A 21,809-nucleotide genomic window follows, 5' to 3' on the forward strand; every position below is an offset into this window, starting at 1 on the left:
GTGGGAGAGGGAGAAGCAGGCTTCCCGTGGAGCAGGGAGCCCGATGCGGGGCTCGATCCCAGGACCCTGGGATCATGACCTGAGCTGAAGGCAGACGCTTAATGACTGAGCCACCCAGGCGCCCCCGGAAATGGATTTTTTTACCTAAATTAAACAGAAGTATTTCTCAATTCTCCATGATGCTGTATCATAGCAACCTTCCTACTAGGATGAATTGGCATATCTTCTGATATAATCAACTCTGGCCAACTGAGCAAAAACATTCACGGAGAGGAATAAAGGAGTATACAAATGTATTGTCTGTGCCTGTCAATTCTTTGGAGAAACAAAATTACCTTCAGTAGTGAGCCCATAAGGTGGAAATAGAGTATTATCAATATTGTCCTTATAAATCTCTGCGTTTGCTCATAAAATGCAGTTACATAGCTTTGTGTATAACTCTGATAACATGCTATTATGTGTTCACATGTATAAATGTATAAGTAAACAACAGAATGTTATATATGTAAAATATAATTTTACAATATGTCTAATTTCACTAATTTATCTGTTGGGCTTTTTTGGAGGGGGGTGTCTTGGTGCATATGGTTGAATTCCTATTAAGTAAAATGTAAGTATGATAAGATTTTCTCCAAAATGTTTATCTCAAGCCACTATATTTTGTATGCATGACGTTGGCAAAACATATCCAGAAATCATCTAATGTATGATGTGTATCAAAGGTACTACAGGGGTAACTTTTCATTGAACAACTCATCTTATATGAATTTTTAAAACCGTGTGTAACTATTATTTTGTTTAAAATCAACAATAAAAGACCTAACAAGATAGTTACTTTCCTCATGGGGAGAACTGTGTTAAAGCTGGAGATAAAACCAGATATTAAGATCAAACTAAAAATGTTTTATAGGCATATATAAGGGATATAATGAATGGCAAAGGTTTTCAGAGAAGGAGGTTATTTTCAACTGTGGTGGTCAAGGAGAAGGTGACAATTTAAGTTGAGTCCTAAAGGAGACTAACTTGCAAATTGAAAAGAGTGATAATGTGAGAACTACCTCTTGATTAAAAAAACAAAAAGAAAAAAACGATTAATGCCCCCTCAGAAAAGGCAGAAAGCCCTGCTTTAATCAACAAAGATCTCTTCCTACAATCCTCAAATCAAGCCCGGGGTCACCACACAACGAGCTCATCACAATAGTGAAAACTATCCAAGCTTCTTAGAGGAATTTGAGATATAACATGTATGTTAATTTTCCCTTCACTCAACACAAGCAGTTTTAACCACATAAACTGGTTTTAACCATATAAATTCATTCTAAATCAGGCCTCTGAAGGAAGGGCAAATGTTTCTCCACAACCCACACTAACTGGCTCCAGGAAAGAAAAGTTTTTGAAAGGGCCTTGCTATACCCAAGATGTTAACTAACATTATTTGAAGAGCTCTGATTCTAATAACAGACACTTTTATGGAGGACTCTTTTTTTTCTTGTCTCCAATTTCTAAAAGGTACTAAAATTTTCATGTATTTCAATAATTATTTCCAGATGTTACCATTTCTTCAGAGTATTTTGTCTTACAATTTTCAGAACAAAAATCCCTTTTTCCTCTATCTTCAGTTGTGGTTTTCAGCTCTGAAACTCAAGCCCTGTTGAACTTCAAGCTGTAACTAACACTAAAGTGTGTAAGCACTTTAAATAGTAGAGAAGGACGGGAAAGTCAGAAGGGAGAGTTCAAAGTAGCCCTTTCAATGAGGACAGTACTGCTAGGGGTAGGAATGATTGTATATTAAGACAAAGATTTATATAAAGGTGGTATTTGAATATACGATCAACCATGAGTCCATTTCACTTGGACATGGCAGTATTCCAATCAGTACAAGGAGGGGCAATGAGCTCAAGTTTGAACAACTGGAATTCCTTTGCGTGTTGGAAGAGCCTATTCCTGGGGCCAGGAAAAAAAAAAAAATCACTTCATGGTGACATCAGTCATTTTCAGGTACAGATGAAAATACACACACACAGAAAGATTAATGGTTGGTTTCTTAGGCTATTCCAGCTTTCAGATCAGTATTTCTCCACATGGATTTGTGGTATTCTGGCAGCTAATTCTTTGCAGGAGAAAATGGGAGGAGAGCATTTTCAAAAAAAGGGGGGGGGAGATCACAATTATAATAACCCATGAAAGTAGGATTCTTTGGTATTTAACAAAGTGAGGAGTCTGAATGACCACACATTCAGAGTGATTCTCCACTGTGAAGTCTCTGATGCCTAATGAGGGCTGAACTACACCTGAAGGCTCTGCCACATTCATTACACTCACAGGGTTTCTCTCCAGTGTGAATCCTCTGATGTTGAGTAAGATGGGCACTTCTACTGAAGGCTTTCCCACACTCAGGACAATCAAATGGTTTCTCTCCAGTATGAATCTTCTGATGTTGCGTCAGCGATGAACTCTGGCTGAAGGCTTTCCCACAATCTTTACAGGTGTAAGGTTTCTCTCCAGTGTGGGTTTTTGTGTGTTTTGTGAGGGTTGAGCTCTGGCTGAAAGCTTTATCACATTCTCTACACTTGTAGGGTTTCTCTCCAGTATGAGTTCTCTGATGTCGAATAAGTGCTGATCGATCACTGAAGGCTTTCCCACAGTCATTACAGGTGTAAGGTTTCTCTCCAGTGTGAGTTCTCTGATGTTGATAGAGGTGTGAGCTTTGACTAAAGACCTTGCCGCACTCACTACATTCATAGGGTTTCTCTCCAGTGTGAATAAACTGATGGACAATGAGGGAAGAGTTGTGACTAAAGGCTTTCCCACATTCCCTGCATTCATAGGGCTTCTCTCCAGTATGAATAAACTGATGTTCAATACGGGATGAATTGTGACTGAAGGCTTTACCACATTCGTTACATTCATAAGGTTTCTCGCCAGTATGAATTCGTTGATGTTGAATAAAGTGCGTTATCTGAATGAAAGCCTTCCCGCATTCATTACATTCATGGGGCTTCTCTCCAGTATGGATTCTCTGGTGTTGGATAAGAGAGACGTTATGATTAAAGGCTTTTCCACATTCCATGCATTCATATGGTTTCTCTCCAGTATGAATTCTCTGATGTACTGTAAGGGCTGAATAATTACCAAAAGTTTTTCTACATTCACTACATTCATACGGTTTCTCTCCATGTTGGGTTCTCTGATGTTGAATAAATGGTGCATTCTGAATTAAGGCTCTTTCATGCACATTATATTCCTTCCCACCATGAACACTCTGATGATGTCTGGTAAGGTGTGAGTTCCAGGTATAGCCTTTTCTATCTTCACAAGACTTCTCTCCAATATTAGTTTTCTGATGTTCAGTGCAGTGTATACCGTGACCAAAGGTCTTCCCATACTGATTACATTTCAAATTGTTTTCTCCACTATGAGCTATACGATGTTGAACATAAACTGAGCGATCACTGAATATTTTACTACGTACATTACACTGAAGAGTTTTCTCATTTGGGCTATCTTTCTGATGTCTTATTAATTTTGAATTCTGTTTAAAACTCCTTCCCTGAGCATGAGACGTATATGGTCTCTCTTCTTCAGGGTATCTTGATTGTATAACAAAGTCTGACTTCAGACTAACACGTCTGCCAGATTCAATATATTTGGGCTTACTATCAGTTCTAGAAGTTCTTTTCTTGCAGATAACTGTTGCTTCTTTCCAGAGTCTACCTTGACCATTCTCTTTGATCTCTGCATATCCCCAGGCTTCCTTCAAACTGGAAGCCCTTGCATCAGCCCCTGTGCTTCTCGCCATACTTATCCCCTGGCATGATTCTTTTTCAGAAAATACCTCCTTTGGGTTTGACTTTCTGGTCTCCAAATCTGGAGGGGAAAAGTAAAAAAAGTTCCCTGTACTAGAAGAAGGAAATGACTAAAGCAGGATTGAGAAAATAAAAGTATGTAAATACCATTAGTCACAAATATAAGTCAAGTAGTCAACAGATAATTTATTGAACACCTATTATGAGCTAGGCACTGTGTTACATGCTAGGATTCAATGACAAACAAAGCAGATATAGTACCAGCTCTTTTGAGATTTACAGTCTTTTGGGGAAGGTAAGTATTAATCAAATAATTTCAAGAATGATGAATGCTGTAAAATAATGTGTTAGGGAGATTTTCAGTTGGGAAATGATTGGTATTGTACATAGGAATGATAGCTGCCCCTAGCCGCTGAACCACTAGAATCTTCCCTGGCTTTTGATACCACCACCACCAGCAGTCCCCTGTGTCCCCTGTCTGGAGTTCACTCCAGCTAGGCTCATCCTTTAATGCCTACATCTTCCATTCCCACTGGCAGAGTTCCCCATTAACTCTCCTTGATTATGCCTGAGGTTGCTGTTGGATTCAATAAGATCATTAACCAGATTTTCCTTTGCCACTCTGAATATTACCATTTGCCAGAATGGTAATATTTCCTTCAGCTTTCACTTTTTCTCCCTCTCTCTGGGCCTCCCAAAATACACACATACACACCCCCCAAAAAGACAAAGAGGGTCAAAGTTCAGGAGAATGCATAAATTTTAGGAGGATCAGGGGATTAGGCTTACTACTAGTACTAGTTCAGCTTTCTTTTCTTTTTTTTTTTTTTTAAGATTTTATTTATTTATTTGACAGAGAGACAGAGCGAGAGAGGGAAAACAAGCAGGGGGAGTGGGAGAGGGAGAAGCAGGCTTCCCGCAAAGCAGGGAGCCTGATGTGGGGCTCGATCCCAGGACCCTGGGATCAAGACCTGAGCTGAAGGCAGACGCTTAATGACTGAGCCACCCAGGTGCCCCTAGTTCAGCTTTCTTATAGGTAAACTACACATGACATACATCTTAATTGTTGTAAAGTTGGGACTTTATAATTGAGGATCTTGTAAGTAGTCTTTCAGCCTTATGAAGGGTAAGACAAACAGCACATGTGTTTTGCAAGCTGGACTATTTTCAAAGTAACCTCAGTATGTGGCTTTGACAACCTTATATAATGTAGAAAATCAAAGTTAAAAGAAGGCAACATAAGTTAAGCAGGGGAGAGAAATGGTAGCAGGGGAACTAATCCATTATCAGGTTAGCCAAAAAGAAGGAACAACCTGTTAAGTCCAATGCACACTCTTCAGGTCTTGACCTCTCTAGAATATATCACTATGAGCACCTCCCCTCCTTGAAATGCTCTTTTCTGTTGTTTTCTACAACAATAACCTGACCTGGTTTCCTTCTGCTCTGGCCACCCTTTCTTAGTATCCTTTCTGGATTCCCTTTCCTTCATTTATATTGATAAAATTTGTATAACATACCTCTACTGCCATCACCCATTATTAAAAATCATTACTATTTTATTGTTTTGACAACATTTTCCCCATGTGTTTTTTTTTTAAAGTACACAAGTGATATAGATATATAGAGATATAGACAGCTAGCAGATACTTAAATGTGTGTGTTCATTGGGCTTCTAAGTTCTCTTGCAACTTTTTTCATGCTCTATTGCTCAATTTTCATATTTCATCCACTCCCATGACTTCAATTACCATCTATTCTCAGATGACTCTCAAGCTGTACCACCAGTTATGATCTCTTTCCTTCACCAAGATCCATTTGACATCTCCTCCTTATATTCATCTACCTTCCAGACACCCCTACTTAGACCAGAGTTTCTCAACTGCAGCACTACTGACATTTTGTCAAGACAAGTCTTTGTGCGAGGGGCTGTCCTGTGCATGGTAGGATACTTAGCAGCATCTTTGGCCTCGACCCACTAGATGCCCATAGCATCCTCCCAGTCTTCAGACATGTCCCCTGGGGGCAAAATCACCCCTGTTTGAGAACCACTGGTTTAGATCTGCTATAGACTCTTCCAACAGAATAAACAGAACTCATCTTCCACCCCACCCCCCTAAACTTGCCATTTCTCCTGTGTTTTCCATCTCAGGGAAGAGAACTTCCACCTACCTACACAGCCAAGCCAGAAACCTGGAAATCATCTTTGTCTGTTTCTCCCTCACCTCCCACATATAGTCAGCAAATTCTATCAATTTTACAACCTTAAAATTGGATGTAAAATCACACTCCTTAAACTTACACTCAAATTCTTTCATTCTCTTCTTACTTTTTAGGTAGGAAAAAACTAGGTACAACGAAGACAAAGTAAATGAAGGAGAGACTCCAGCTACTAGAGAGGAAAAGGGAATGACCTCATAAAATGCCAGAATGAGGCACAACTGTGATCTCTGGATCAAGTGTCAGGGTTATAACTTTAAGGAGGGAGTACCTTCCTTAATTCTGGGAAGAAATAAGAGTTAGACTAATGAGACTCTGATATGTCAACATGAAGATGAGACTTAGAGGGGGCCTCAACATTTTCTACAGGCCTGGAGGATTTGGGGAAGAACCCCTAACTCATATTTCAAAAGATGTTGTCTGCCTTGTTCTTACTTACGTGTGCAGCTGCTTCTTAGCACTTCTCTCTCCTGCATCCATGGGTTTCCTGCTTGTTCCAACTGGGAGATGATATCAGGTTTAGAAAATGGAAATCCTACTCAAGGGAAAGAAATAGAATCTGATTGTCAGTTTCCAGGACAAAGGGCCACCCCATTTTCAGTCCCACTCCTGTGTTTTCAAGAGCAGAAAACAAGTAACTAATTGTCAAAAGCAATTATACATTTTCTACCAAAGTAGGGTGAGAAACAGTTTAAGGATCTGCTCTGGATTCTGGAGGAAAATGTTAACCAAAGCCTTCTTTGTTTCTTTCTCTCTTTCTTTCTTTCTCTCAGAGGGCAGGAGGAGCAGAGGAAAAGGGACAAGCAGAGTCCCTGCTGAGCACAGGGCCCCACACGAGGTGGGTCCCATGACCCTGAGATCATGACCTAAACCAAAATCAAGAATTGGATGCTTAACCAACTGAGCCACCCAAACACCCCCCCCCCCCAAGCCTCCTTTCTGATCGTCCCCTAATAGGAGCATGGGAATCTTTAGAAAGCAATGGCATTCCAAAATGCCTACCTGAGGTGAGGACCCAACCTTACCCAAGGAGACCAGGTTCCTATAGTTCTCAAGCATTACATCCCTGTACAAGTCTCTCTGAGCAGGGTCCAGTTCTCTCCATTCTTCCTCAGTGAAGTTCACAGCCACATCCTTGAAGGATAAGCCCTGAAGCACCTGCATGGGGTTCGGAAATAACGGTTGAATGAGGCAGAATTAGGGGAGATTCATGGAATGGAGAGGAAATGGATCCAACTATGTTCATAGTGTCAAAGGCATACTGACTCGTAGGTTAAAGAGTCTTAAAATGTGTATACCCCTTGTTATGCTGAGCGAAATAAGTCAATCAGAGAAAGACATGTATCATATGACCTCACTGATATGAGGAATTCTTAATCTCAGGAAACAAACTGAGGGTTGCTGGAGTGGGGGGTGGGGTGGGAGGGATGGGGTGGCTGGGTGATAGACACTGGGGAGGGTATGTGCTATGGTGAGCGCTGTGAAGTGTGCAAGACTGTTGAATCACAGATCTGTACCTCTGAAACAAATAATGCAATATATGTTAAGAAAAAAAAAAAGACGATAGCAGGAGGGGAAGAATGAAGGGGGTGAAATCGGAGGGGGAGATGAACCATGAGAGATGATGGACTCTGAAAAACAAACTGAGGGTTCTAGAGGGGAGGGGGGTGGGGGGATGGGTTAGCCTGGTGGTGGGTATTAAAGAGGGCACGTTCTGCATGGAGCACTGGGTGTTATGCACAAACAATGAATCATGGAACACTACATCAAAAACTAATGATGTAATGTATGATGATTAACATAACAATAAAAAAATTTTTTAAATGTGTATACCCTTTTGACATACTGATTTTATATCTAGAAATCAACTGTAATAAAATGACTGGAGATATGAGTAAAGAGTTATCAACAGATTCTTATCTATTTATAATTTACAATAGCAAAAGAGTTCTAAATAACCTAAATATTTGAGGAGAGTGGCAGAAGCTGCTAACTGCTCACTAAAGTACACTTCACCTCCTCATCTTTCTAGGTAGACAAACATTTCCCAATCCCTTTGCAGTTAGATGTGGCCATGTGACTGAGTTCAAGCCAAGAGAACGCAAGCAGAAGTGACGTGCACCATTTCCAGGCCTGCCTCACATGCATTCCTCCAAACTGCTCTCCCCTTGTGGCTGGGACATGGAGATGACCCCAAAAGTGAGTTTGGGAGCCATGTGGTAGAGATATTAGAGCTTCAGATAGCTCAAGGCCCTGAATGGTCACCCTATCAACCTGCTGACCTAGTCATATGGTTACAAGAACAAGAAATAAACTTCTATTATACTGGGGCCATTATACATTTTGGGTCTATTAGTTACACCAGTTACAAGTTAGCCAAGCCTATTAATTCAGAAACTAACACCTTGAAGTAGAAGATATCATAACAAACACCTAAAATATACCAGGGGCATTGGCTTGACATTCAGGCAGCAAACGTCAAAGAAATGGGTAGTTAAGGCTGGAATGATGTAGACTCTTGATCTACACTGGCAAAGTAATTAGGAACTGGGAAGGCAGACCAAAAGTTCACTGGGCCTGTAGCTCTGGGGGAATAAGGTGGAAAGAGCCAAAATGCTAGCTTGTGCAGGATGCTTCTGGATATATTTGACAAAGAAAGAGTTGAGCTCAGGAAGGAATTTACCAATTTTCAAGCTAAAATAAAATGGAATACAGAGTACAGAAATTTGGGGCTTCACATGGTTGGAAAAGCAAACTGTTTCTAGATCTCATACAACAGGAAGTCTAAAAAAGGCTTTGAACAACAAAGGCCTATTGAAACTTCTCAGCTAAACAAAGTGACTTAGTCCTATAAAAAAGATCAAGTTAAGGATATGGTGTTCCCATCCAAGGCTATTGTTCAGCAAACTTAAGCTTATCTTCATTAAGAAAGACATTAAAAAAAAGAAAAAAGAAAGAGACATGGTAAGTAAGAAACTGCAAAATATACCAAGCTTGAGACTTATATCCAGGAAAGAACTTTGGGTGTGATTATTAGTACATGGCAAACAGATCAGAAGCTTCCTAAATTTTTATAGGACAACATATCCAAGATTTTTTTTTTTTTAAAGATTTTATTTATTTATTTGACAGAGAGAGACACAGCGAGAGAAGGAACACAAGCAGGGGGAGTGGGAGAGGGAGAAGCAGGCCTCCTGCGGAACAGGGAGCCCGATGTGGGGCTCGATCCCAGGACCCTGGGATCACGACCTGAGCCGAAGGCAGACACTTAACTGACTGAGCCACCCAAGCGCCCCTATATCCAAGATTTCAATGTACTTTGTACTTCTTTTTTTCCTGTCTCAGAAGAAGCAGTTTCCTCAATTCTAAGCCATTTATGTCACTGACTTCCCAAATACATCTTCTCAAAAATCTACTCATCCGGGGCACCTGGGTGGCTCAGTCGGTTAAGTGTCTACTCTTGATCTTAGGGTCATGAGATTGAGCCCCGTGCTGGGCTCTGCACTCAAGCACAGAGTCTGCTCAAGATTGTCTCTCCCTCTCCCTCTGCCCATCACCTTGCTCTCTCTCTAAAATAAGAAAATAAATACAATCTTAAAAAAAAAGACTACTCATCCTTCAGGGCCTACTTCAAATCTCACTGCTACTATTAGCCCGGGGCTCCTTAAAAGGGCTTAAAGATGCTGGCTGAATGAATAAAGCTTTCCCAAATCTCTCTCAGCCAGACACGCTCACTCTCCTCTGAAACCATACAATATTTTCCCTAAAACACTTTATTAAGTAGGCCGTCAGTAAATTTGCTGATTTGTGTCACACGGATTTGTGTGCGTGTCTTTTCTCCCCATGGAGAACATTCTAAGCAGATGGATACAAAAGATATCTCATGTGCCTTTGCTGATCTATGCCAAATGCCTCAAGTGGACAAAGGGAGCCTGACTCTCTCCCAACAATGCTCTCGGTCCTCTGTCCTCTATTGCCCAACTGATGGGAGAGACTGCCAAGCCCCATCTTCACTGCTACTTCCACACAATAAGGAACCCCCAGTCACCATGTTGGTGGTGGTCCACCCCACCCTCTTTATCCTATCTTTGAAAACCGCTGATGCTAATAGGGCTGACGAGCTTCATGCAAATTTATTCGCTTCAGGAATTAAGACGAGATTTTAGGGATGAGAGGAAAATCCCCAACTCACCTGGGATTTTGCTGCCTGAAGAAGAGCAGCCATATTCTCCTCCTGAAGATACCCCTTTTGGAAAAGGGCAGACTCCCTAGATGGCAGAACTGGAAGGGAAGAATAATAAAGGAATCCAGTTTATTAGTATGTGTCTCAAACCTATTATATTAGAAATAGCCACTTACGACAAAAAGTGCATCTGACCTTGGCTATCATATGGTTGGAAGGATCCCACAGACACCTATGTAATGAGGCTTCCAAGATAACCTCAGGGATGATTCTCTGTATGATCATTAACTGGGTTCAGGATAAGCCTGAGCCTGTGCTCTGAGAATGAGGATCCCTGTGACAACAGCAACAAAAACCCATATACTGTTAGGGTTGGCAGGAAGCTTCCAGACTCCTTTATTCACAAATGGAGAAACTTTCCAACTTCATAGAACGAGAAAAAGGAGCCACAGAGGCAAAGGGCAACAGTGCCCAACCTGGAAGCACCAGCCACCAGATCATGAGTATTCTAGGCCCCTGCTAAGTTTGCAGCCATCCTAGGTTCATTCCACCACACACGTGATCCACTAACTCATAGTCTGTCATCTCGTCCTCCCCTGCATCCCAAGCAACCAACATAGTATTCCTGGTGGCAGGAGGCCCAAAGTGTTGAGAATGAATTCATGATCCCCCAACTCCTTTGACTCCATGCCCATCGAGCAACATTCTGCTCACAATTTCCCTTCCCACTTTGATTTTTTGCCTACTGGGAGAAAACCGATAATACTAACTTTGTGCCTTCTTTGAGCTTATCTTTGGGTGGCAGGGCTATATGTCATTTATTTTATTCTATTGCCTTCCTACTATTCTAGTTTATTCTTTCTTTAACTCTCACTCTCCCCCATTACCAAAAAGCAATACTTAAAGCTCCTTGTCGGGAGTGCCTGAGTGGCTCAGTCAGTTAAGCGTCAGACTCTTGATTTAGGCTCAGCTCATCATCTCAGAGTCGTGGGACTAGGCCCCACATCGGGCTCCCTCCCTTTCCCTCTCTCCCTGACCCTCCCTGCGCACTCACACACTCTCTAATAAATAAATCTTTTTTTTTTTTTTAAGATTTTATTTATTTATTTGAGAGAGAGAGAATGAGAGAGAGCGAGTACATGAGAGGGGGGAGGGTCAGAGGGAGAAGCAGACTCCCTGCCGAGCAGGGAGCCCGATGCGGGACTCAATCCAGGGACTCCAGGATCACGACCTGAGCCGAAGGCAGTCGCTTAACCAACTGAGCTACCCAGGCGCCCCTAAATAAATCTTTTTATTAAAAAAATTCTATAGGGGGGCGCCTGGGTGGCTCAGTTGGTTAAGCGACTGCCTTCGGCTCAGGTCATGATCCTGGAGTCCCAGGATCGAGTCCCGCATCGGGCTCCCTGCTCAGCGAGGAGCCTGCTTCTCCCTCTGGCCCTCCCCCCTCTCATGCTCTCTCTATCTCATTCTCTCTCTCAAATAAATAAATAAAATCTTTAAAAAAAAAAATTCTATAGGATTTTCTGTCTATCCTTTGTTTTATGAAAACAAAAGACATCATCAGTGTATGTGGTCATACCCCAAGCCCCTAGTTCCCCGCAGGATGCCTGTCCGCTCCTTGTACTGAACTCTGACAATCAGTGAAGGATGGGGTAGAGACAGGAACTTGTAAGTTTCAGGACCCTGAGAAATCAGAGGGGCTGAGGGCAGGATGTCCCAGAAAACCAAAAAGACTGAAGCTACACCGTGGAAGCCCCTTCTCATCTGGGCCATCCTTTTGTATCTCCTTAAGAAAGAATACTTCCTAAAAGAGGTTGAAAGGTGGGGCGCCTGGGTGGCTCAGTCGTTAAGCGTCTGCCTTCAGCTCAGGTCATGATCCCAGGATCCTGGGATCGAGCCCCGCATCGGGCTCCCTGCTCAGTGGGAAGCCTGCTTCTCCCTCTCCCACTCCCCCTGCTTGTGTTCCCTCTTTTGCTATGTCTCTCTGTGTCAAATAAATAAAATCTTTTTTAAAAAAAGAGAGAGATTGAAAGGAAGTCAGGAGCAGTTCTCAATCCTGCCAGAATTGGGCAGTGGACCCTGCAGATGCAGGCCCCAGCTCTGCACTTGACCTCTTCCTTGTGCTAGAGTGCCAGATCAAATCCTCTGCTTCTCCATGTCCATTTCCTCTTATCTATCCAAGGAGTCTGACTTGCCCCCTCTCATTCTTTGGAGAGGTATCCAGTATAACAGAGTATGGAGAGTGAGATGTCTTAATTTTCAGAGCTTCAAGTAAAAAGGGAATTATATCAGTAAAGTTACTACTACTTATGGAGCACTCACCATGTACCAGATGCTTTCCATAAATCACTTGTTACAAATGAGGAAATTGATGACTTGCCCAAGGTCTCAGAGCTGCCCACACACATTTGACAAGGCTGCTGTAAAGAAAAACTAAAATGAGATTACTGTGTGCACACTGTAGGTGCCCAACTAACAGCAGAAGCTTCTCTTACTTGTGTTTCTTACCTCTGTTCTGGAGTTTGTGGCTCTGATCCTCCATAACCACAGTCTTTGCACCATTTGGGTAAAGCAACTTCACCCAAATCCTCCATGTCTCTTCCTGGGAATTACCAGCATTCTCCCAGAAACTCTAGGAAGAGATTCTGGATTGAATTATTCTTTTTCATTGTATTTCATCTTTCATTCTCTGAGACCCTACCCCATAACAGTGGTGGGGGGGGGGGTCTGAAGCAGTATATTTTGAGCTAAGACTAAAGTCAAGAAGTTCAGCAGTCACTCAGGCTTCAGGAAGCCCTATTTACAGGGAAGTCTCAATATAACCTTTCCCCCAGGGCCCTGCAGAGACAGACACCCAGGAACATAGATAATCACAGACAACAGGTAAAGATACTGTTACCAACATGCCTGAAGGATACACAAGTGCAGGCCATGGTGGCAAGTGCCCCGCTGGGAGTGAAGGCACCTGGGTTCTCATTTCTATGTACCAGATGGCTAAGTGACCCAAAACAAGTAACTTTTCCTCCCTGGGTTCCAGTTGCTTTTTATGTACAAATGGGGAGGTGGATACCTACTATTCATAATGGCTACCACTGATTGAGCCCTTACTTAGCGCCTGGCACTGTGTCAACTGTTTCATACCAAATTTCCACTGAATCCTCACAATCACCACGTAAGGTAGGGACAATAAATTTCACTCGACAGGTAAGGAACAGGAGAGGCAAAGTTCAGTAACTTGCCTACGGTCACATCACTGAGCAATAATCGCTTTCTCGAGACGTAGACAAATGGATCTCTTACATCCACGCCGTCCCGCGTCAACACCGTCTGAGTCTATACAATGGATCCACCACGCTGTGGGTTGCAAGGGCACAAGGGCAGACGCGCGTTGGTCTCTGAGCTGGGAGCATGGACAGCCTTGGGCCCTACCTGCCTCACCTTCCAGCCAAGCGCTTCAGGCTGTGCGGGCCCTCAGCAAAGGACCTGGACGTGTCTCAGACTTCAACACACGTACACACCACCATCACGTACACACAAAACCCAGAACAGAGGGGCAGGGTCAAGGTGGCCGAGCCCTGACAGACAGCTCCCCAGCTCCAGCAGGAGGGATTATGGTCAGGTCAGCGGGCCCAGGGAGATCCCCAGTGGGACGCGCAACCAGACCCCCAAGCCTGACAATCCCCTGCTGGACACACACCCCCGTCCAACGTCTGCTCCTGCCGGGTTCAGACACCGAGCTTGTAGGTAGGACCACAAGAACAGACTAGCCGCGAGCCGAGCGCGTCCAGACAAAGGAGCCGGAAGCGGAAGTGCGCGCCGAGGCTCCTGGGAAATGTAGTCCAACCCTGCCCGCCCCCTGGGCTCGGAAAAGCCCCCCGCTCGGCTGAGTTGAAACGCGGCCCTGACCTTCCAGACTCCCACTTGTTCTGCCCTCAGGGGCAAGCCCTCGCGTGGCCCAAAAAGGAGAGGTTAACGTTAGCAGCCCAGCGAAAGTGGACAGGGACCTTTGGAGGCGTTTACTAAACCATCAAGGACTGTCTAGAGTGTTTGGGGGAGGGTGGGGTTGGGGCCTGGAGAGCAGAGGTCTCCTTCCATGAGCTGGTCCCTCTGGTCACTCTTCATAGAATAAGCGGAGCTGCAGCACTTCTTCAGAAAGCCCAACACGACAGTCCCACGCTTGAGGTTCCGCATCTTTCCAGGAATCCTGTCGGATGCCCTGTGCTCGCACATTCTGGGGCAGACCTTCAGTGGTTCCCAGGCTCCAGCACCCTCAGCCCAGAGCCCGGGGACTTTGACGGCCTTTTGGGTTCCTGTCACCGAAGTGTAGTATTCTGAGACGCGGAGAGGTGGAGCCCTCTCCGGGCGAGGAACACATCTGCTGTATCACTGTTCTTAGCACCTTGATGTTTACAGTCTCAGTCCAAAAGAGTGCCGCATTGTTCCTATTATTTCCTGTTGGCTAGCCATTCCCATACGCATGACAGTCCTCCAGATCTCTTAGAGACTGATTTTATACCTATTAGGTTCAGTTAATTTAGCCTTTTGGGAGTACATTCTACAGCCAACTCTCCATGATGGGCTCATCCGAATGTACTTCTACTCGGTTCTACTGCGACAAGACGGAAGACAGTTGAGTTGTTGGTGTCTTCTTTATCACTTCCAGAAGCAGGAGGTGTTGAGAGGGTGCATACTCCCAACTTCTAGGACAAACCCCCAGGCTCACCACCACCTCTACCCCCCACCCCACCCCTGAGGAGGAGAACCTCTATATAAATCCAGCCTATCCAATCTTCATACCTGTGCCCTGGATCCTGCCTTTCTAAGCACTTTTCTACCCGGAATGCATTGGTCATCACAAAAATGCTGCTGAAAAGAAAGCAAACCCCTCCAATGTGATCCTTATGCCGGGATTTCAGAAGGAATGCTGAGGTCTCTAGAGTTTCAGTAGGGAAAACCCACCGAACACTCTACCAGCTGGACTCCCCCTTTTCCACACTACCCATCCCCCAAATCCCATAACCCCCAGTAGTCTGACGGTTTCTTTTAAATGTGTAAGGTGATAGATACAACCAGAATGGCAAATTGTTGATAGTTATTGACATTGGGTGACAGATAAATGAGCGTTCATTATGGTATAACCTCAACTTTTGTGTGTTTCAAATTGCCATAAAGTAAATTTTAACAATGCAAATTAACTTAAAAAATAAAGCAGATTAGATCATCTGTCAGCTATGCTCAGCATTTTTGGTTGGCTTCCCACTGTAGAATAAAATCTGAAGTTTATACTATTAAGGGTTCTTTTTTTTTTAAGATTTTGTTTATTTATTTGACAGACACAGAGAGAGAGCACAAGTAGGCAGAGCAGCAGGCAGAGGGAGAAGCAGGCTCCCTTGTGGGCAGAAAGCCTGATGCAGGACTGAATCCCAGGGCACTGGGATCATGACTTGAGCTGAAGGCAGCCGCTTAACGACTGAGCCACCCAGGCGCCCCCCCACACAGCATTTTTAGAGAGTGAAATAGAACAGAAAAGAAGAAAAAAACACTAGAGTTTATAACATGTAATAATAATATGTCCTGTTTCGATGCACTTTTCTTTCTGTTCTGTGTTTGTGCATACTTGGTTATCATGTAGTGTGTGTGCTTGTGTGTGTGTTTTCTGTGAGTCAGATACTCTGACCCCACAGAAATCAGTGATCTGACCCAGTCTCCAACCTCGTATCTCTCTCCCTTATCCCTTACCACTACTTTACCCTCCACCGCCATCCACTCCAGCCTCCTGGATATTCATCATGCCAAACTCTATCCCCGGATACCCACATAGCTCTCACTCACTCACCTTTTTCAGATCCTGTTTGAATGTCATCTTTAACACCAGAGTCTTCCCTCAACACCATATACAAAATAGGTGAGCCCAATAATGCCATTCACTATCCCCCTTATTCACCTTATAATGTCTTAATGATACTTATCTCTACTTGACATATATTTATGTTTATCTGTTTACTATTGTCCTTTCTCCACTCCAAATATAAGCTCCTCTGTTTTGACCAATGTTGTATCTGAAGTAAACACTTAATAAATGTTTGTACTGTCTTGTGCATTCTTTATTAGATTAACTCCTAGGTACTTTTGTTGATCTTGTGACTGATATCTTACAACATTTACCCTTCCACCACATGAGGACACAGCAAGAAGTCCGCATTCTGCAACCTGGAAGAGGGTTGTCGCCAGAACTTGACCATGCTGGCACCCTGACCACGGACGTCCAGACTCCAGAACTGTGAGAAATTAATTTCTATTGTCCATAAGCAACCCATCGTATCCTGTTATAGCAGTCCAAACAGGCTAAGACGTGTTTGTATTTATTCTTAGGATTTGAGAATTAGGCATTCTATCAACCATTTAAAAAAATGATATTTGTACTTCACTGAACTTGAAATATAGTCATGGTACTAATATTACTAAGTAAATACAATATATTTTAATATAGCAACACAAAAAATGATTACATAAATTATAGAGCCCTTGGTAGCAACTTTTACTATTTTGCCAAAGGGAAATATTGTATTTCATTGTAGATTATTTTTTTGTTCTACAGATCACATGTGCATACCCACCCCAGGAGAAAAAAAACAATCAGTATTGCAACTAGTATAGCATGGAATTGTTTTAATTTTCCCTGGTAGTTTATAGCAGAAAACTGTTTTATTGTGAACAGCATATAGAATGTTGAGTAAGACCATTCTTCATTGGGTCCCTGGGTGGCTCAGTTGTTAGGCGTCTGCCTTCAGCTCAGGTCATGATCCCAGGGTGCTGGGATCAAGTCCCACATTGGGCTCCCTGCTTGGCCAGGAGTCTGCTTCTCCCTCTGCCTTCCCCACTTCTTGTGCTCTCTCTCACAAAAATGGAGAGAGAAAATTTTTTTAAAAAAAGAAAGACCATCTTTATCAACTTGAGCTCTATTTTACAAAAGGAATCTACCTAGAAGAAATACAGTGAAGCATAATAGCTTATGGTTTACTTATTTACTAGATAGGAAAAGAAGAAATTAATACTGAGTGGTTGCCTTCCATGTGCTCAACACACCTGTTTGTTGCTCTATATACATTATCTTATTTACTCTAAGAAGAATGTTCCTATTTTATTTTTATTTTTATTTTTTTTAAAGATTTTATTTATTTATTTGAGAGAATGAGATAGAGAGAGAGAGAGCATGAGAGGGGGGAGGGTCAGAGGGAGAAGCAGACTCCCTGCTGAGCAAGGAGCCCGATGCGGGACTCGATCCTGGGACTCCAGGATCATGACCTGAGCCAAAGGCAGTCGCTTAACCAACTGAGCCACCCAGGCGCCCTATTTTTATTTTTTTAAGTTTCATTTATTTACATAATCTCTACACCCAACATGGGGCTCGAACTCATGACCCCGAGATCAAGAGTCCCGTGCTCTTCCGACCAAGCCAGGCAGGTGACCCAGATGTTCGTTCCTATGTTAAAGATAGTAATCGTCATCTCCTTTAAAGACAAAGAAATGAAGGCTCAGGGAGTTACAGTAAATAGCCCAAAGTCACACCAGCAGAAAATGACATTCAAGTCAAGAGCCAGGTATCATTTAATTAACAAATTAACAGACTCATTGCTGAGCAGGAAGCCTGACACAGGGCTCAATCCCAGGACCCTGGGATCATGACCTGAGCTGAAAGCAGAGGCTTAACCAACTGAGCCACCCAGGCACCCCTATTTTCCTGTTTTTAGAACATCTTATATAAGATAGAGATTTATTCCTTAAAAGTTTGGTAGAATTTGGAGTGTGGTCTCTTATTTCAATTTTTTTTATGGTAATTGATCTGTTAAATTTTCCAGTTTAATTTTGTACTAATTTTTTTCATTGTATATTTTCATAAATTTATCTACTTTGTTTCTATGTTTTCAAATGTATTATTTAATAATCTGTTGTGTCTCCATTTTTTCTGCTTATTTCATCTGTCTGCTTTCCTTTTTTTAAAAGTTTTTATTGTTATGTTAATCACCATACATTACATCATTAGTTTTTTTGACGTAGTGTTCCATGATTCATTGTTTGTGCATAACACCCAGTTCTCCATGCAGAACGTGCCCTCTTTAATACCCATCACCAGGAGGGATGCCTGGGTGGCTCAGTTGGTTAATACCCATCACCAGGCTAACCCAACCCCCCCCCCCAGAACCCTCAGTTTGTTTTTCAGAGTCCATCATCTCTCATGGTTCATCTCCCACTCCAATGTCCCCCCCTTCATTCTTCCCCTCCTGCTATCTTCCTCTTTTTTTTTTTTTAACATATATTGTATTGTTTGAGGTACAGATCTGTGATTCAACAGTCTTGCACAATTCACAGCGCTCACCATAGCACATACCCTCCCCAGTGTCTATCACCCAGCCACCCCATCCCTCCCACCACCACCCCCCCACTCCAGCAACCCTCAGTTTGTTTCCTGAGATTAAGAATTCCTCATATCAGTGAGGTCATATGATACATGTCTTTCTCTGATTGACTTATTTCGCTCTGTCTGTTCTTTTTTAGATTCATTACTGTCATTGCAGGTTTGTGTAACTTCTTAATCTATTCATTGAACCAGCTTTAGGTTTTATCTTCTCCATTGGTTTTGGGGTACGCTACTTCATTGACTTTAATCTTTTATTATTTCTATATCTTATTTCTTTTGCTTAAGCTGTCCTTCTTTTTAGCTCTTTGAATGGACTCCTTAGCCCACTTGTTTCCAATTTTTCTAAAATGTGTTTAAAATTGTGTGTATCCCCTTGAGTACTCTTCTGGTTGTGTCCCATAAATTTTGAATGAATTTTTTCATTGTGTTCCCTTATTTCTTTCACTATTTCCTCTTTAACCCCAAATGTATTTAGTACTATATTTCATTTTGGTTTCACTATTCAGAAAGAGAATTTTTAGCTCTCTTTTCATTTTTGATTTCTATTTTATCACATATGCTCAAAAAAGACAGATCTGTGCTTATCCAATATGGTAGCCAATAGCCACATGTGGATAGAGAACTTGAAATGTGCCTAATATGAATTGAGATGTGCTCTCAGTGTACAATACACGTGGATTTTGACAACTCAGCACAAAAATGTAAAGTGTCTTATAAGTAAGTTTGATATTGATTAAAAGTTAAATATACTGGATATATTGGGTTAAATAAATATATTTATTTAATACATTTCACCTCTTTAAAAAGTTTTTAGGGCGCCTGGGTGGCTCAGTCGGTTGAGCGACTGCCTTCGGCTCAGGTCATGATCCCAGGGTCCTGGGATCGAGTCCCGCGTTGGGCTCCCTGCTCTGCGGGGAGCCTGCTTCTCCCTCTCCCACTCCCCCTGCTTGTGTTCCCTCTCTCGCTGTGTCTCTCTCTGTCAAGTAAATAAATAAAATCTTAAAAAAAAAAATTTTTTTTAAATATGGCTACTTGAGCATTTTGTTTTATTTTTTAAATTTATTTATTTAACACAGAGAAAGCACAAGCAAGGGGGAGCATCAGGCAAAAAGTGAAGCCGGCTCCCCACTGAGCAGGAAGCCCAATGCGGGGTTCGATCCCAGGACCCTGAGATCATGACCTGAGCCGAAGGCAGACGCTTAACCGACTGAGCGACCCAGGTGCCCCAGACACTAGAATGTTTTAAATTACATATGTGGCTTACATTTCAATGATCTATAATATATACAGTGACATAGATGTGTGATATTTAAACTCGTCGAGGCATCTTCTGTATTTGAGCCTATATTCAATTTTTCTGAATAAGGCCTGTATTCTAGAAAAGAATGCATATCTGTTGCATGTCAAGTTGCATGTAAATATATTTTTTGGAGCTTCTTAATCCTGTTATTAAAACTTCTATAGCTCTCCTTCCTCTTGTCTGCTTGTTGTATCAGTTTCTCAGGGGTTACATAAAACTTTCCTACTACAATTATTGATCTATCTGTCAGTCATTCTATCTACTTGATCTCTGATTTCTTTTATAAGTATACAATGGGTCTAGATGAGATGATATGTAGACTTATTTCTCCCTGATCCTGCCTGCTGAGTTCATTATAAATGCTAGAAATAACAAACAAGAACTCTGACAGGTGGAAAGAGGAAGGTGGACTGGGTAGAGAGACAGACCTGACTAGAGCAACAGAATGGTGGCAGGGCAATGCACGGCCCAAATCTAGCTTGAGAAGGTGGCCCAGGAAGGCTCATTCCTCCCCCAGAATGAATAGAGGCCCTACCTATAATACCAGGGGAGCCTGGGAACACTGGAAGGGGGACACATGGGAAGCCCCACTGACAATAAGAAGCCAGGGAAAGTATTCTTCTTCTCTACCAGCCTGACTCTCCTCCCCCATCCAGAACACCAGGTGGATGGGCAGCACCTGCAAGTGGGGGGGAATCTGCCAATCGCCCAGCCAGGAAGCCTCTTTGTCCCTTAAACCTGAAACCCACCTCTCCAACCTAGAGCTAAGGTAGGAGGGAAGTGTCCCACTAATGAGAAATGGCACTGACAAAGGGGAACCCACCACTACAATTATCCTGATTGAGAAGCTTCTTTGTCCCCCAAGCCCAAGACCCCTCTCATGCACAGAGAGAAACCAGACTCTAGATGGCACACTCTGGGAGATCTGACCACAACAATCAGTTGACCCAGGAAGTGCTCTCTGTCCCAGCCAGACCCGGGAATCCCCACCTCCCCACCACAGCACACATCCACACCTACATGTAGAGACACCAGGTGGTTGAGTCATACTGGCATGTGAATGCCACCACACAGAGGGTCCAATCCAGGAAGCACTCTTCTTCCCCACCTTAGCCCAGCCTGGTGAAGCCCTTTCCACCCACTCAAGCAGCACCAGCAGGGACCAGTGGGAGCCCCAGCAGTGCCAGATAAACCAACCAGAACAAAACAGTACCACAAAGGCTCTGAAAATTAAATTCTCACTGAGATCACAGCCCACAAAAGTAGGCCAAGACCTATATGCTAAACCTAAACAGGGTGACAGCAGTCTAAAACAGAAGATTTAAATAGGACCCAGAGTCTTCTAACATAACAGGCAAAATATCCAGGAATCAATCCAAAATTACCTGTCATACTAAGAACCAGGAAAATTACAACCTGAAGGAGAAAAGGCAGTTGACAGTGCCAACACTGAGAAGAATCAGGTGTTTGAATCATCTGACAAGGATTTAAAGCAGCCATCATTTGAAAAAATATTTTAGTAAGAATTTACAAATTCTCTCAAAACAAATTAAAAAATGGAAAAATCTTAGCAAAGAAAAGAAGTTATAAAGAAACAAATAAACATTATAAAACTAAAAAATATAAATACTGAAATAAAAAACCCATTGGATAAACTCAATAGTAAAAGAGTGGCGATGACAGATAATAGGATCAGTGAACTTGAGTACAGATCAATAGAATTTACTCAGTCTGAAAAACAGAGAAAAACAGACTGAAAAAAAAATTAACAGAGCCTCAGGAACCTGTTGGGACAATGACAAAAGAGCAATCTTAACATCAGAGTCCCAAAAGGACAGGAAAAAGAGAGTGGAGCTTAAAGAGTAGTCAAAGAAATAATGGCAG

General features: G+C 42.6%; 1 protein-coding gene across 1 annotated transcript; it reads right to left on the minus strand.

The window, feature by feature from the left end:
- Nucleotides 1–1,775: 1,775 nt before the first annotated feature.
- LOC110584692 (zinc finger protein 383-like) lies at nucleotides 1,776–7,187 on the minus strand. The gene is made up of 4 exons (XM_021694843.2): nucleotides 7,049–7,187; nucleotides 6,483–6,558; nucleotides 5,911–5,919; nucleotides 1,776–3,185 (listed from the first exon to the last, which is right to left on the minus strand). The coding sequence occupies exons 1-4, from the start codon at nucleotides 7,185–7,187 to the stop codon at nucleotides 2,237–2,239; spliced, it is 1,173 nt and encodes a 390-aa protein (XP_021550518.1). The 3' UTR covers nucleotides 1,776–2,236.
- Between the last annotated feature and the right edge of the window lie 14,622 nt (nucleotides 7,188–21,809).

The sequence above is a fragment of the Neomonachus schauinslandi genome, chromosome 15 (assembly GCF_002201575.2).
Source record: "Neomonachus schauinslandi chromosome 15, ASM220157v2, whole genome shotgun sequence".
NCBI lineage: Eukaryota > Metazoa > Chordata > Mammalia > Carnivora > Phocidae > Neomonachus > Neomonachus schauinslandi.